Source organism: Leptonychotes weddellii, chromosome 4 (assembly GCF_054177405.1).
Source record: "Leptonychotes weddellii isolate Sample4059 chromosome 4, ASM5417740v2, whole genome shotgun sequence".
NCBI classification, from domain to species: domain Eukaryota; kingdom Metazoa; phylum Chordata; class Mammalia; order Carnivora; family Phocidae; genus Leptonychotes; species Leptonychotes weddellii.
The window spans coordinates 117,885,986-117,902,280 of NC_138372.1; the positions used below are offsets into that span (position 1 = coordinate 117,885,986).

Sequence of the window (16,295 nt, forward strand, 5' to 3'; positions counted from 1 at the left end):
ACTGTGAGAAGTAAATTTCTGTTTCTTAAGCCACCCAGTCTGTAGCATTTTACTTTGTTATAGCAGCCGAGCTGACTAATACACATGCTTAAACACAGGAAGACAAAACTTGCTGAGGATATTTCCTAGGGAAGTGAGCTGGCTATCTCCTAAGAAGGCTCAAAGTAAACACATTTACCACATTCTGGGACAGTGCTTTTCAGTCTTTATTTTTTTTTGGCTCAGGCACTCCCACTGTTGATAAATACAAAAGTTTTGCACCCTACTTAATATCACTTGAAGTTAAAAACAAAATAAGTGTCTTGATGGGAAGGAAACTGAAAGAGTGGGACAAAGAACCATACCATTTCCCAAGCATCCTCCCCTCTGCTTCCTTAGCGATCATCCGAAATCTCATCTCAGCTTTCCTGGCTTAGAAACCTGATTTCATCAGCACTTTGAAGTAGAGCCATCCCTTGGGGGCAGACTCACATCACCAGAGCTCACAAGACTGATGTCAAACACCAGAAGGTCAATTCATTAGTTCACCATGGGCAATGTAAACATCACAAAGGCCAGGGACTCGTACCCACAGCACCAATGCATGCTGTTCCTGTCGGGAGGCCTCCACGAGGAGCTCAACCAAAATTAGAAGGTTACGGTGAACGCGGGATTCGGCCAAGCAGCAGGAGATGAATCAAATAGCTAAAGGCATCAGGCTCAGCTAGCCTGATGCATCCATTTCCTCAGTGGAATGATCTTGCCAATAAAGCCATACACGGTTGGCTACGGTTCCCTGCCTCCTTCCCCATAACACAAACGTCCTTGCCTATTCAACTGCAATACTCCCAGGGTTTGGCCACGGCCTCCCTCTCCCCTGGACAGTGTTTGGATGGGTGCTGCCAATTTTTGCCTCTGTGTTTTTTTTTTCCCCTATACTACTTTGGGTGACCAATTATTTAGATAGTTTTAATACACTTAATCTGCTTGCAAGGAAATCTTGCTGTAATACAGCTGTGCTATCACTTACCACTTTATAGATCTTTATGCAATATCACAGGCTCATTCGAAAATGTAACTCTCAGAGGGAAATGTCATTTCTAAGTTCTTGGGGGGTGACTTGCTGTGTCACCCATACACACGACAATGACGGCTTGTGTACAGACGTGTAATTATCTACATATACAGTCACATCCCTCCATTTGTATGCTTTTTATTATTTGTTAGAACTTAACCCTTTGGGTGACAAAGCCTTCCCTTGTGCTTATTTTTTTCCCTTAGTTTTTAACTGAACTGTAGAATAATGCAGTTTTGAACTAAAAGCATTAGATTTAATTAAGATGGCAAATATCTGAAAATATGGCCAGCTCTGGGAAAAGTGTTCAACATGTAAGGTACAACAGACCTCCTTTATCCTAGGGCCAACAACTTCTATGTGCGACACATGCCTTTCAAACAATGGAAATATTTATATCTAAGATATGTAAATTAAATGAGCAGCCTGACTTTAAAAAAAGTACTTGAAAGCCCTTTTAGAAATGTCTATCTGATTTGATCACCCTATAAATGCAGAGTGGAAAGCTTGAGTTATGCTCCCTTGAGAAGATCAATAATACTTAGTACAGAAAAGGCTTTCTATCCAGTTGTTGAAGGAAGAGTTGGCTATCGGTCAAAGGGGATTGCAGCCTTCCCCTTAGCCCTGTCGTAAATAGACCCGTTGTCATCTTGTGCTACTGTGATGTATTCAATACTGATGGACAACTTGCTTGTATGAAGCTGGTATGTTAGCTAAGAGGGTGGAATTACATTTTCCCACAATATTTTCTTCCCTTAAATGCTTTAATGCCATAAAAGGCTTTTAAAACCATTTAGTCTGGGAAACTGAGATGACCTTCAGTATCATTTAGCTCTTGGTTACATCTAATAGAAATCTATAGGGACCCCATTCCCCTGAAGAATTAACAACAGAACCTAGAAATTACCATCTGCAGACAACAATACTAAGTTTGTTTGCTTTCAGAGCAGCTCAAGCCTAGGGCTACTTCATGAAGCAGCACTATCTCCTGTCCAGCCGCTGCCCCATGGTAGTGCCACTGGGGTGGGAACAGGACAATCCCTCGTAGGTGGCTGAACTCTATCTGCAGCGCTCACACCAACAGGTAGTGACCAATGCACTCAGACACCAGGAAGTGGGCATTCATTTCACAGGTATACGTTAAATGACTGAAATCTCATCCAGAGGTTTAGAAAGGAGGCACATGAAAGAAAACACCCATTATCATGGTTGTCTCCCTGGAGCTGAATTATTACAGAAGTCACTCTGAAAGCTCTATCACTCAGCAACCAGACTAGGTCCCTTTCTAGTCTCTCTCCTAAAAAACAGTCTTCTTAACCCGGTCTTTTACTGCCTTCATTCTTTGTAGGGGGAAAAAAAAGAAAAACACACCATGTCCTCCTTTCCTTCTAATTCCTCCATCCTTTATTACAGCCAAGTTTCTAGCTTTTGTATTGATCTTGCTATTCTGTTCACTTTGACCTGCCTTGTTCACTTAGTGGGTTCCAGGATTATATTACCTTATTGGAACCAAACACAATTGAACACATATGTTGTACAGGGTGCTAGTTTTCCAGCTTGAGTTAACAGAAACCAATGTGGAAACATTCTTTACCGAGAAAATATAAAGTTTGATATTTAGAATTTTATAGAGCATTTATTTTGATCTCTTCATCTAGAAATTTGTTGATTCCTCAATCACTGGGAAGATGTTGTTTCTAAAACAATGAAGAAACATAAATAAAAAAGTGGCTAGACTATTATAGAAAGGGATGGAAACCATCTACTAAGAAACCACTTTAACAGAAGTCAGTTAAATATTTAAACCTACTGCAAATATTTGTGTATTGCTATTTTATAACGTTTGAGAAGCAGATGATCTGGATTGATCTTTTTTTTTTGAGGTTGTTATTTTAATTTCTTCTACCATGACTTGGGTTTTCCTGTTAATATATGCAGATTAATCTTTAAGTGGTATACTTCCTTACCTAACCACAGGTAGTTCAGATCGATTAAAAAACATAGTCATAGTAGTTACTGGTTCATCTCTTACTACTGCTAATGGTATGGTTATATGTGCCTCTGAATTTGGAGTGTTTGTTACAACATGTGCAACAGTCACTAATGTGCTAACACCATTTCTTAGAATCAGATACTTCTTTTGGACTCCCGTCTCCTTTACTGCTATCAGCTCAAAGTTTGTTGCTGGGAGTCAGGAGGCCGGAAGGGAGAGACACTGGGGAATAAGCCATATCTGCAGCACTAACACTCAGACTTCAAATACTTAGGACTTTTTGTACCTACTTGTTTTGTAGTATTGCTGGTATCCATGAAGCACAGACCTTTAAGGAAAAGGAAAAGGGAAAAAAACGGGGACCAGAGGCAATACCCCTACCTCTCCCATCCCTGGACAACAGTCTCACCTGGTTGGTAGAAGTCAGGCGACAGCTCCCTGGCCACAGCTCTTGCGATGTCACACTCCTGGCGGGCCGCCTGGGCAGCCTGGTCGGCAGCATCAGCTTTCGCTCTTGCGTGTGCAGTCCTACACGGGGCACAAAGGGCGAGTCAGCAAGGGCGGCACCTTGTTAATTACCCACGGACAAGCACGCTGTCTGCGGCGGGGCGGGGAGAGAAATGCTCACTGCGCTCATGGCCCCGCGCTTCCCACTGCAAGTTTTAAGGTCAGAGTGTCGTGAGCTATCCACGAAAACATGGATGGAACCACCTGTATATTGCCTCAGTCCTTCTTTCAAGCTAAATGAAAGGGTGAGCAAGTTTTGTGCGGCCTGATGCAAAGCCTGGTTTTCAAAACTTCCTGGATCAAATCTCCTGCTGACTTTGGTTGGCAGCTTGCCCTGCAAACCATGGAGAGTAGAGTTAGAGCTTATGAATATAGTGTTCATTAATTTAATTCCTGTGGCAGAATCTATATAAGAATTTGATTAAGAAGGGTCTGCCCAGTAGCATGCTGAAGAAAGTAACTCTGGAAAAAACGTGGTAAAACTCTTATTTGTAGCCTTGATTTCCATGGTTAAACACGCCCTCTATGACCGATTCAAGTGACCAGAGTGATCTCACTGAATGCGTGGTTGGGAAGAGATGCACACAATGGGCTCACCAGCCTGCAGAAGCAGAGCGCGGGGTCTGCACTTAGGAATGTGCTCAGAAGGTTCTGAGGAGTCCATTTAAGTATGTTTTTTGTGTGAAACAAGGAGACAGAGTTGGGGAGGAGGAAACAGATGTCTTTCAATCTTCCACCTGCCCCTTGGCCCATCCTCACTCACGAAACCTCTTCCCTTTCCAAAGAACTAGGGTGAGGGAGAAGGCAGCTGGGTAGAGAATGGGGCTTCTTATGGCAAGACAGGAAAACTGATGTCCCCCTGCCCAAGAAGAAAGGATTTAGAGGGTAAGACAGAGAACTCTAGGGCATCCGCTTCCAAAGAAGACCTTGCCCAGTTAGTATTTAGATGATAATCATGGGCATCTATTTCTTACGATTTTGTTAACTTTCTCTTCTATTTCACTAGCATCAGGCACGGCTATAGATAACTAGTAGTAAAAGCTTGATGAAAAGTCTGGAAGAGGCGCTTGCACTTATTTCAGAAACAGCAGGAGAGGAAAAGTTGGGAAACAACGTTGAGCCCCAGCAGTTCTTAGGAGAGAAAATGCAGGTGGCAGCTGGAGGAGGCCGGCAGACCAAATTCCTGGGACTAGCTGCAGGAAGGAAGAAGGGAAGATGGGGTCTGACCTGAGACGGGGGTCAGTAGGTCCTGTTCCCAAATTCTGTAACTACCTCCTCTCTCTCTGTGTCTTCATGGGACCCTTCACTCCTCCTTAGGACCTAACCAACACTGGAGGCTGGATGTACTAGAATGTAAGCTTCATGAAGATTGGGATTTTACATCTCTGGTCCTCTGCTGTATTCCCAATGTGTATGAACTACCTGGCACCCGGTATTTATTGAGGGCTCGTTTTATGAATAAAGGAATGAATGATGCATCCTTAGGAACAGCTGGGGAGTTCCTTAAAAGTGAACGGATTGACAAAACTATAGACCCAGTAAAAAGATCGGTGGTTGCCAAGGGTTCAGGGTAAAAGTGGGGGAGGGATGAATAGGGGAGCACAGGAGAAACTTAGAGCAGCGAAACTACTCTGTATGACACTGTAATGGGGGCTCCATGCCATTATGCATGTGTCAAAACCCACGAGACAGGACCACACACAGAGTGAGCCCTAATGTCAACTACGGCCTTCAGTTAACATTAATGTAGCAATCCTGGCTCATCAATTGTACCAGAAGTACCCACCAGTGCAGAGTGTTCATAATAGGGGAAACTGTGTGGGTGTGGAGAGAGGAGGTATATATGGGAACAAACCCTCTACTTTCTGCTCAATTTTTCTATAAATTTAAAACTACTCTAAAAAATAAAGCCCGATAATTAAAAATGAATGGATCGACTTTCAATCATCAAAATTGATATTTCTGAATCACAGAAGATACTTCAGATTACAAGGTTATCATGAAATGGAAACAAAATCAAGAAGGTAAGAGCATAGTCCTGAACAATGGGCTGTCATAACCCCCTCGTGGGAGCCATGGCTGATGATGGGTGACACTTCAGTCCCTGTGTTGTGCCTGAGAATCAATGGATGCCCTCTGTTATGTTCTTGCACAGTTTCTCAGAATCTCAACTCGTTTCCCCAGAATTATTTTCCATTGTATCTGCTATTCTTAGATAGACCCTAATTATGTCTAGGCATCATAATTAATGAAGCCGTAAGAATACAGTTATGCTGCCTTATAATAAAATCTGCTAGCCCTTCGGTGATACATTTATAAAACCAAGTACAAACAGTTTATTCTAATAAAATCACAACACACCACTACATACTCACATAAAATGATACCATTTATCTCCACCACTTTTTACAATACCTGGAGAATAAACATATACAGCTTAATATTTCTGCAAATGTATTTTGGAAGAACAGTGTCCGTAAGGCTGTAACCCCTTTACTCTTTTACTTGCTCTTTCCTGTAAGACCAAACCGGGGCGGGGGGGGGCGCGCAACCTTTCTATCTAGTGCCGCTCCCTGTGTCAGTGATCCTACACAGGTGGCAAGATGAGTCAAAACCACATTCAAACCCTGAAACAAGAGGTCTGCACGAGAGCTTCTGGTAGCCTTAGACCCAATGACAGGAAGTAGAAGAGAACAGGAACCCATCTGAGTTTGCTGTCACCACCAGCTTTGTGTGGCCAGGCCACTGATATGTCTAGATTTTGCCCGGGGGAAAAAATCTGGGCTTAACTCTGGCTCATGCTAGTGAATTCATGTGTTCAAATCCCCAGCTCACTTCCAGAGCAACACACGACCCCTTTATTCAGCCAAGTGGTAAGACATGCCTTTGTTCATGGGTTGGGGGGTGCGGGGGTGCGGGGGGGTTCTGGCTAGTTAGTCTGGAAAGGACAGCTGCAACAATGCAGGGTGGATACCCTGCTGCTACAGCTGGTCACGTGGAAAACACACACACACACGCACACGCACACACAAACAGGAGCATGCACGCCCAAGAACTCTCTCACGTATTCAACACACCGCCCATGTCCATAAGCGGTCAGACCCTCACGAATCTCCAAATACCATTATCACATACACTTTCTGCCATAAAACGCAGTAAAAAGTAAGTAAACAGCAACTTCTTTCAGTTAGGCATCAGCTGTCGACTTTCTGTTAGGGCCATATATATATATATTTTTCCCAAATAAACCCAAGTTTTAGCTTGTAGAGAGTTACTATGTGTGGGAGAAGAGGCAGGGAGACCTGAGCAGTTGGCTAAGCTCACACAAGCAGCTGGGTGAGTCCCCCCCAGACATAAGTCCTGCGAAGGTCACTTGTGAACAGCCAGAACAGTAAATGTGGCATTTCTGGATGTAAGGCATTCCTGGCACATAACAACTTAATTTCAACCGATTTTTCTAATCAGTAGTTTGATGATGAATACCTGAAATTATTCTTTAATAACTGAAATAGTTCTTCATGAACTCTCAAGTCATCTTACTCAGAACAAAATAGTCTGGCTTTCCTGATTTTTCTTAAACTTATTAATGCTTTCATGAAAAAAAAAAAAGTCTATCAACAATATATTGAATATGCCTGGCATAGACTCCTGCTAAGGTAACAAGCTGGCCCCTTAGCTGTCTGTCCCAACTTCTAATTTCAATCTTTTTTTTTAAAGATTTTATTTATTTGAGAGAGAGTGAGTGAGCGAGCGAGGGGGGTGGGGAGCAGAGAGAGAGGGAGAAGTAGACTCCCCACTGAGCGTGGAGCCCGATGCAGGGCTCAGTCTCACGACCTTGAGATCGTGACCTGAGCAGAAGACAAGAGTTGGATGCTCAACCGATTGAGCCACGCAGGGTGCCCCTAACTTCAATCTTTTACTCATCTATACACTGACATAGCTGATGACGATTTTAATTTAGAATGCACAACAAATCTGCTAAAGGTAAAACTGTATACAATATTCACAAATTTTGCTATTTCTGCTTTTTTGTATGTTTTCTTCCCAACAACAAACTGCTTTAAAAAAAGGTGGATTTTGATGTCTTTTTAAATTTGTTATATTAAATCAAAGTCAGTTTACTGATATTTAAAATCTGACAGCAGAGCTGATGATGTATTTGGTTTGGGGGCTGTACACCTGATTTGCTTTGATGTCCAAATATTTAAAGAAGATTATCAGGAAAATTTAAAAATGAGCTCAATTGTGCATAAGAATCCAAATCTCAATTGTGCATAAGAATCCAAATCTCAGGTGATGGCAACCCCATCTTCCAGTTCCTCAGGCCTAAACCGTTTGAGTCATCCTTGATGCCCCCCTTTCTGTCACACGCCACATCCACAGTGAGCAAATCCAGTTGGCATTACCTCCAAAACATCCTTAATCCAGCCAGTTCTTGTTATCGTTGCTGTGCCTGCCCTGGTCACATTGCCACCATCTCTCACCAGGGTTCCTGCAAAGGCAGAACTGACCTCCCCGCGTCTATTGTCACTGCTGACCATTCTGTTTCCTTTCTGGTTCTCCTGAAAATGCCTGACGATAGCTAACATTCTTTCCTGGGTTAAGACATCATGATAAGAAAATGCAAAAAAGTATGACCTGTTAGCCTTCCGAAATAAGAAAATGCAAATAAATATGACCTGTTAGCCTTCCTTTTGGAGTGTGACCTTACTCATTTATGAGAGACCCAGATTTGGGAAAGCCAATTATCTTGTGCATACAGTTGTGGCCCTTTTTAAGAAGACATCAGTCTGTGAAGCAAGAAATACTCTTGACAGGAACAAGAGAGTGGTGGCTGCACAGATCTCGGCTAAAAAACAGAGACATGATTTCTGAGTTCCTGCACTCAGAAGAAACTGTCTTTCTATCTTGATTTGGCTCTCTGATAAGCCCGGCCCGGCGAGGCTCAGCATGTGCTCCTCCTGATAAGGTACAAGCGGGCCCCTTAGATGCCGGTCTTGACTTCTAACTTCCAATCTTCTATACATCTGCTGACTGACATAGCTGATGAAGATTTTAATCTGGAAAATGATTACATGTTACACAATTCTGCTAAATCTCTATTTTCCGTAAATTTGGTTTGGGAAGACTACTTGTTATGAGTCCAGTCCTTACCATTTTACTAGTTCTTGAGTGTTCATTTTCTCCCTCAGTTGCTTTCTTGTTTTTTAAAAGACAGGACCTGGCACAGTAACTTCAGGACGGAATTCTTAGGTCCTGGTTAAAAACAAGTTACATCACTAACAAAGAGTTATCCTTTTCACTGGGCAGGAGTTAATCTCTTCCTTTTCTGAAAGTGGTATCAAATTATTTAGATATAAAATATAAACTAAGGGGCATTATATCCCCATTGAAGTTTGGTATTTGATCTTTCAAGGGCCCAAACTTTCATGGAGGTGTGAAAATATACTGGCTTTGAAAGCATTACGAGCCAGTGACTAGGCTGAGGCCAGTCTAGGCCACAGATGATTCTTGTCTATGAGATCAAAAGTCAAACCACATTACGTTAGCTATCATACAAATCCCTCTGTAGAATCATATCATACCCTCGGCTTTTTATCAAAGGGAGAGAGGAAGAACCAAGATTCATACGAAGAATGTTTACATATCTTTTGTAAAATGCCATCCCTTATGTGTGACACTGCTATGTTTATAAAAGATCTTGGTGACACATTCCTCTTAAAGTTTAGTGCCCGAAAAAAAATGGCCTCTGCTGGTAAATTTGTGTGCCTCCGTGGATCATAAAAGGAGAACTACATAATCTATTATTTCCCTTTTTGTTAAGGCTACTAGGAATCTTGGAGTAAAATTAGCCTCAATCTATGTGCATGGTTATCTTCTGTAACAACATGGCTTTAACATTCTCCAATGTCAGGAATGCTATTATGTGAGTGAATCACAATGCCCTGCAAATCCTTTTTGGAAACTGGCAGGATACTGAAAAAAAAAAAATCACCAGATCAATAAGCTCTTGTTATACTAAGTTTTTTGAAGTCTAGTCCCTCACAGTGTGTTAAAGCTCAGGAACGCAGGTCATAACCTAGGGACAGCAGAACCTATTTATTATTCAACTTCCTTCACAGCATTTTTTTCTATATCCATTTTCAAGCTTGAAACATAAATCCTCATTCTTAGGTACTTTACAGATTTTATTCCATAACATTTATCAAATTTAATAAGCTTAAAGACTATATTCTCTGGATAGCCAGCTCAAAAGCACATTTGTAATCCTCAGTTGGAAGAGGCCAAATAACTGGCTATCTTCTTCTTTGTTCTGAGTTCTATAAAATTTATCTAAAATTTGCCTTCTCATGTAATTTATGCATTGAAAAAAATCTGATGTAAAAAAACATTTAAGGCATGTTTTACTCTTGAAATCATTTTTAGAAAAAGTCCTTTTTAATGAGGGTCATTCTAAAGTTCAAAAACATTACCACTAAATAAGACTAAAACTTCTCTTTAAAATATAATCACCTGCAACTCACTGAATGGGAGATATATTTGCTGATCATTTATCTAATAATGGGTCAGTATCCAGAATATGTAAGCACTCCTACAACTCAATGACCAATAAATAAGTAAATAAATAAATAAACAAACAAACCCAATTAAAAAAAAGGGCAAAGGACTTCAATAGACATTTCTGCAAGGAAGATCTACATACAGCCAATAAGCACACAAGATGCTCAACATCACTAATCATAACTGAAATGCACATGAAAATCACAATGAGATACTACCTCACACTCATTAGGATGGCTACTATCAAAAAAAAAAAAAGGAAACAACAAGTGTTGGTGAGGATGTGAAGAAATTTGAAACCTTGTGCCTGGATGGAGGGAGTGTAAAATGGCGCAGCTGCTGTGGAAAACAGTACGGGGGTTCCTCAAAAAAATTAAAAATAGAATTACCATATGATCCACCAATTCCACTTGTGGGTATATAGCCAGAAGAAATGAAAGCAGGGTCTCAAATACGTATCTGTACACTCATGTTCATGGCAGCATTATTCACAATGGCCAAATGGTAGAAACCCAAGTGTCCCTCAATGAATGAATGAATGGATAAGCAAAAATGTGGCATACACACAGAATATTATTCAACCTTAAAAAAAAAAGGAAATTCTGACACATGCTATAAAACATGGGTGGAACTTGAGGGCATTGTGTTAAGTGAAGAGGGCCAGTCACAAAAGGACAAACACCCAATGATTTCATTCATATGAGGTCCCTTGAGAAGTCAAGTTCATAGAGACAGAAAGTAGAAGGGTGGTTGCCAGGGCTAAAGCAAGGGGCACGAGGAGTTGTCATTTAACAGGTATAGGTTTTAGTTGTGCAAAATAAAAATAAAAAAATTGGTTGCATGACAAAGTGAATGTACTAAACACTACTGAACTGCACACTTAAAAATGGTTAGGATGGTCGATTTCGTGTTACGTATATTTTACAATTAAAAATAAAAAAAATACCTTGTACCTGATATCACCTGATGTACAAGTATTTAATGGAGCATCCTATGTGTCCTGAGGAAGTGAGGAGAAAAGACCAAAGGTTAGATTCTCAGATGAGAAGCTGCTGTGCTAGTCCAAGCCAGGGCATGCTATGTATCTAACGAGGGTAAGAGCTGGAAGGACTAACCCACAATGTTTTACGGGAGGGACTATCAGAACTTTGAAACACGAGGGCAGCCTCCATATCTGTTTTGCCAGCTCTTAACAAAACCCCTGGAACAGAGGACGTTTCAACGGATACTTGTAGAATGGATAGATGGGTAAGAAGAGAAACATACAAGATAACCCCAAGAAATCTAACTTGGTATCCAGATGAATAGCTTACTACAGATAGAAACTGTGCAGGTGGTAAGGGGAGACAGTTGGAAGGTGATGACAAGTTCAGTTTTAGATGAGAGGATTTTACATGACACAGACATTTCTAGTTGGAAATACAGGGCTGTGATGCAAAGTAAAGGTCAAGGTTACAAACAGGAAGGTGGGCATCGTGATGCACAGAAGATGAGTTCATGAAAGATGGACGAACCCAACAGGTAAGTGAGAAACAAAAAGCAAAGAGCTGAGGATGGAGACAAAATTGTCCTAGGGACTTGGAGAAAGAAATATGGGTTCCAAGATACAGGCATTTCTAGTTGGAAATACAGGGCTGAGATGCAAAGTAAAGGTCAAGGTTACAAACAGGAAGGTGGGCATCGTGATGCACAGAAGATGAGTTCATGAAAGATGGACGAACCCATCAGGTAAGTGAGAAACAAAAAGCAAAGTGCTGAGGATGGAGACAAAATTGTCCTAGGGACTTGGAGAAAGAAATAAGGGTTCCAAGTTCTTGTTCTTGGATAAATCCTGTGCTCCTCTTAGGAGTTAAGTGGGGCCAGATGGGAATGTATCTCTTCTCTGGGGCAGAGGCACTGACTGGCTGATTTATGTGGTAGTCCCTGAAACAAGCGCAGTTGGAATCTGAGGAATGGATGAGTGGTCACTCCTGCCCTGTGCTGGAGAAAGGTGAGGGCAGAGGAGAGGCTGCTGGATTTGGTAAGAACCTTTGAGAGGGCAGTACTAACAAGCAGCCCACTGCAGAAGCCAGACAAGGGGGGCTGGTAAGGAAATGGGCAGAGGAAGTAGAGGAAGCAGGTGTGGGCCACACGCTGGAGACTTTTGTCCCAGAAAGGAAGGAGGAAATGTGGACAGTAACCAGAAGGATTAGCTGGGCCAAGGGAAAAGACGTTTTACTCTTATCTTAAGAAAATGAGAGCTGATCTTATCGTGAGGTGGGAAGAAAGATACTCAGACAACAGGGGAAAATGAAGAAGCCTTGAGAAGGTGACAGTTGTTAGAGACAGGTCCTAGATGAGGCAAAAGAAAGGAAACAGGAAAAAACATAAGAACAGTGATGGGCTCATCCAATATTTTAAGGTTACTTGAAAGATCCTTTGAAAGCTTGAAAGAGACCGAGAGTGCTGTAGGCTTTGGGACCAGACAGGCCTGGGTTCAAACTCCAGTTTATCATATACTGACTGTGTTCCTTGAGCCTCAATTTCCTTACCTATAAAATAGGGAGGACATTACCTTGTAGAGTTGTTCTGGATCAAAACTGATTGATGTGAAGTACTTAGTACTAACTTAGAGAGGGTATATAGTCAATAAATGGCCATTATTAGTCTTCTGCTAAAATTTAGGGCTGGTGGGAGGAATCGGGGGGGGTGGTTTTACAAAGGTGAAGATTTGGAATCAGAATGGAGACAAGGACTATTGGAGTTGCTGAATAGGACCAGGAGGACCTGACATCAGGTCACCATGATGCTACATCTTCCTCTCAGGGTTCTCTCTTCTGGGAGAAGAACAGACAGAAGAAGGCAGCCTTGGGGGTGCCTGGGTGGCTCAGTTGGTTAAGCGACTGCCTTCGGCTCAGGTCATGATCCTGGAGTCCCGGGATCGAGTCCCGCATCGGGCTCCCTGCTCGGCAGGGAGTCTGCTTCTCCCTCTGACCCTCCTCCCTCTCATGCTGTCTCTCATTCTCTCTCTCTCAAATAAATAAATAAAAAAAAATCTTTAGAAGAAGGCAGCCTTGATGCAGGGTAGAGACGTGAACGAAGATGGGGATGGAACCCTGGGTAGAGAGAGAGGGCACACAGCAACGGTGGACTTTGGACCAGAGGAAACAGCAAGGGTTAAGTTAGGATCAAGTGAAAAATGTAAAGGTGATTTAGTAACTGTTAAGTCCTATCAATGCAGACTATCATTATACTTGTAGGTGCTTTTTTAACTGATTGAAATAAGGCATCTGTCTTTCCTACAGCAAATTTGTAGAAACTGCCTTATTCTGACTAAATCTGGTGTACTACTAAAGAGTCTGTCTTTAAATCAAATTACAAGCTCTTGGTAACAAAAGGTGGGGCAAATTATTTTAAAATGGAGGCATGTTCCATAAAACGAAACTAGATACAATCATGAGTATATTTTCTATTTAGCACGGTAACAGAAACATCTGGACGTGCCTGGTAAGAACTTTGTAACCCTTGGAACAGCGAAGACCTGGGTAATGACAAGAATTGGCATGTCAGCGCTGTTTCTATTTCTCTATCAGTGTTGTTATGGTCCTTATCCTTTACCAGGGGTCCATTATGGGTACAAACTGAAGTATGACTAAGAATTAGAGCAACTGAAGATGACCTAATGGTCAAAACACATGACAGAAGTCGGTGGTATTTGGCCGAGTGACAGACTGACGAAGTGACTGGCTCACAGGTGGACCTAGTCTCCACTTACTGCTGCCACCGCCCATTACATATACACCCTGGTGCTCAAACTATTCCATTCGATAAAATCTGTACATTAAAAAAATTAAGCAAACATCATTCACTCATAAAAATCACAAATGCTTTAGAACTCTTCCTTGAATGCATAGTTGAAAAACATTTTCTTAGGTAATAAAATATCCATTTTCTATCTCCTATGACCTAAAATGGTTCCCTAAATATCCCAAATCTACCAGTTTCCATTTCACTTTGTTCTATTTAGATATGTTTAGAAAGTGAACAATAAGGGATCTATTCCTCTGTTGAACATTTGATGCAGAACTGTATGAGCAAGAACTAGCTTGGGACTGGCCATGCAAAACCATTCTGCATCTTGAGCTCTGTCATGTTAAATGTGCATGTTTTGAAGCTGTAGAGTTTATGAGAGGCCTGCTTTGTGAGGAATGCTGAAATAGTAGGGATAAACAGTGGACCCTTGAACAACGCAGGGTTGAGGGGTGCCAACTCCCTGCATGGTCAAAAATCTGCGTATAACTTGACTCCCCCCAAACTTAACTACTAACTGCCCACTGCTGACCAGAAGCCTTGCTGATAACATAAACAGTCAATTAACACATATTTTTGTAATATTATGTGCATTATATTCTTACAATAAAGCTAGAGAAAAGAAAATGTTAATAAGAAAACCATAAAATATATTTACTGTATTTGTAAAAAAAAAAAAAAAATCTGTGTATAAGTTCAATGGTCCACTGTGTTGTTCAAGGGTCAACTGTAGTTGTACTCTCAGCAAACGGGTTTTAGTCACTTCATGTTTTCTTGTAGGATTTGTAATTCAGTTAGTCCATTTATTTCATGCCTGGTTCATGACAAGGAATCATTCGATAGTTCAACTAAGAGTCTTGACTGTTTTTACTTTAAATCTTCAGCCTCTTGCTCCAATAGATACTGGGGACAATGATATAAAAAGCACAAAGGATTTGCTCTGATTTATGTTAACCTTCTGGTTTTGAGGAAGTGACTCTTGAGAGTTCTACTTTACTAGACAGATGAGAAAACACAACTCTTCACTAGAAGGGCCTCTGAGAACTGGAAGGGGTCAGGCAGAACCCACCAACTCTCCTAATCTTTAGGGCAAAGTGGGTGACTATATTGTAAAAAGGTTTCTGTATTACTATCTTTTTTATTTTGCTTTAGCAAACATTCTGTTTTTAATTATTTCATCTTCTAGTTATAAACTTTTCTTTCTGCTATTTTCATTCATACCCATAATTTTTATATTCATGCTTTCTCTTTGAGTCTGTTGCCCTCCTTATTTCTCTATCTGATTCTTTAAACTTAATAGATTTATGTCTCCCGTTGAAAAATGCGAATTTTGAGCTTTCTTCTTTAAATATATATTTTTAAAATCCGTTTTGGCTGACTTTCAAGTGAAAATAACACAGCTCAGAAAACATCTCACTATAGACTATAGGAAAGATTTGGTTTTCATCAAGGGTATTCTTTAGCAGGAACATTTTTAGGTGGTGTTAAAAATACTACAGAGTCATCCAACTCATAGTTGCCTTTCCCCAAATCACCAAATTAGTAATTAACGCCTCCGACTTTAAAAGGAGGTATATCAGAAGATCATCCAGTTCTTCCGGAATTCTTAAAAAGTTTTCTTCTTCATCCTCATGAGAATCTCAAAAAATTTCTGTTGTAACTTTACCTGTATTCAGCACTTGCTGTGCTAAACTGAGAACAGCAATTTTTCATTCCAGTATTCGATAGATAAAATAATGGCTTACCCAAGGACCCAGAAAAATGGAGACAGAAACAGATACATAAAGCAGGGTAACTCGTTTTCTGTGTTGGACTTTCAATATAAGTAACAGTACAATCTGGGGGGCGGGCAGAGGCAGTTTTGAAAATGAATATATGTATATCAAGATAAAAATGCATACTTCATTAGAGATGGTAGTAGAAACACAAGGCAGGATTCAAATAAAGTAAAAAAAATCACGTTATATTCTAGTTCAAATAACAGGAATCTTTTCCTTCTGGCCCTGATAGACTATCAGTGATCTGCTTCAATCCTACATCCTTGTGGTACTTATAATGCTTGGAATATTCTCGACCACCAGCCTGTTGTCTGCCTATGCCTACTCTAGACACATTTTGATGAACTTTTAACCTTTATTTTTCTTCTCGGAATTAATTGACTCTGGGGCCTGGGATGCCATGCCTGTCAGGAGGATGGATGGACCCCTGCTGCAGTCAATGGGGAATGCACGTGCTGCCTTCCGGAACTCCATTCCTGAGGAGACAGATGCCTTAACCCAAATGGAACTACTGCTCACCAATCCGAGACTCAGATCAAGTCCAAAGAATCTCAAGAAGAATTCCAGGCATAGAAGGAATACCGCACATCCCAAGAATGGGGGAAAATTTAGG

The 16,295-nt window shown here is 41.1% G+C and overlaps 1 protein-coding gene across 5 annotated transcripts in view; it reads right to left on the reverse strand.

The window, feature by feature from the left end:
• JPH1 (junctophilin 1) overlaps positions 1 to 16,295 on the reverse strand; it is an 81,718-nt gene that overhangs the window by 20,748 nt on the left and 44,675 nt on the right. For all 5 annotated transcript variants that reach the window (XM_081816156.1, XM_081816155.1, XM_081816153.1 and 2 more), the window contains exon 3: positions 3,457 to 3,575. In XM_081816156.1, coding sequence (XP_081672282.1) covers positions 3,457 to 3,575 — 119 coding nt within the window. The remainder of the gene's footprint in view (positions 1 to 3,456; positions 3,576 to 16,295) is intronic.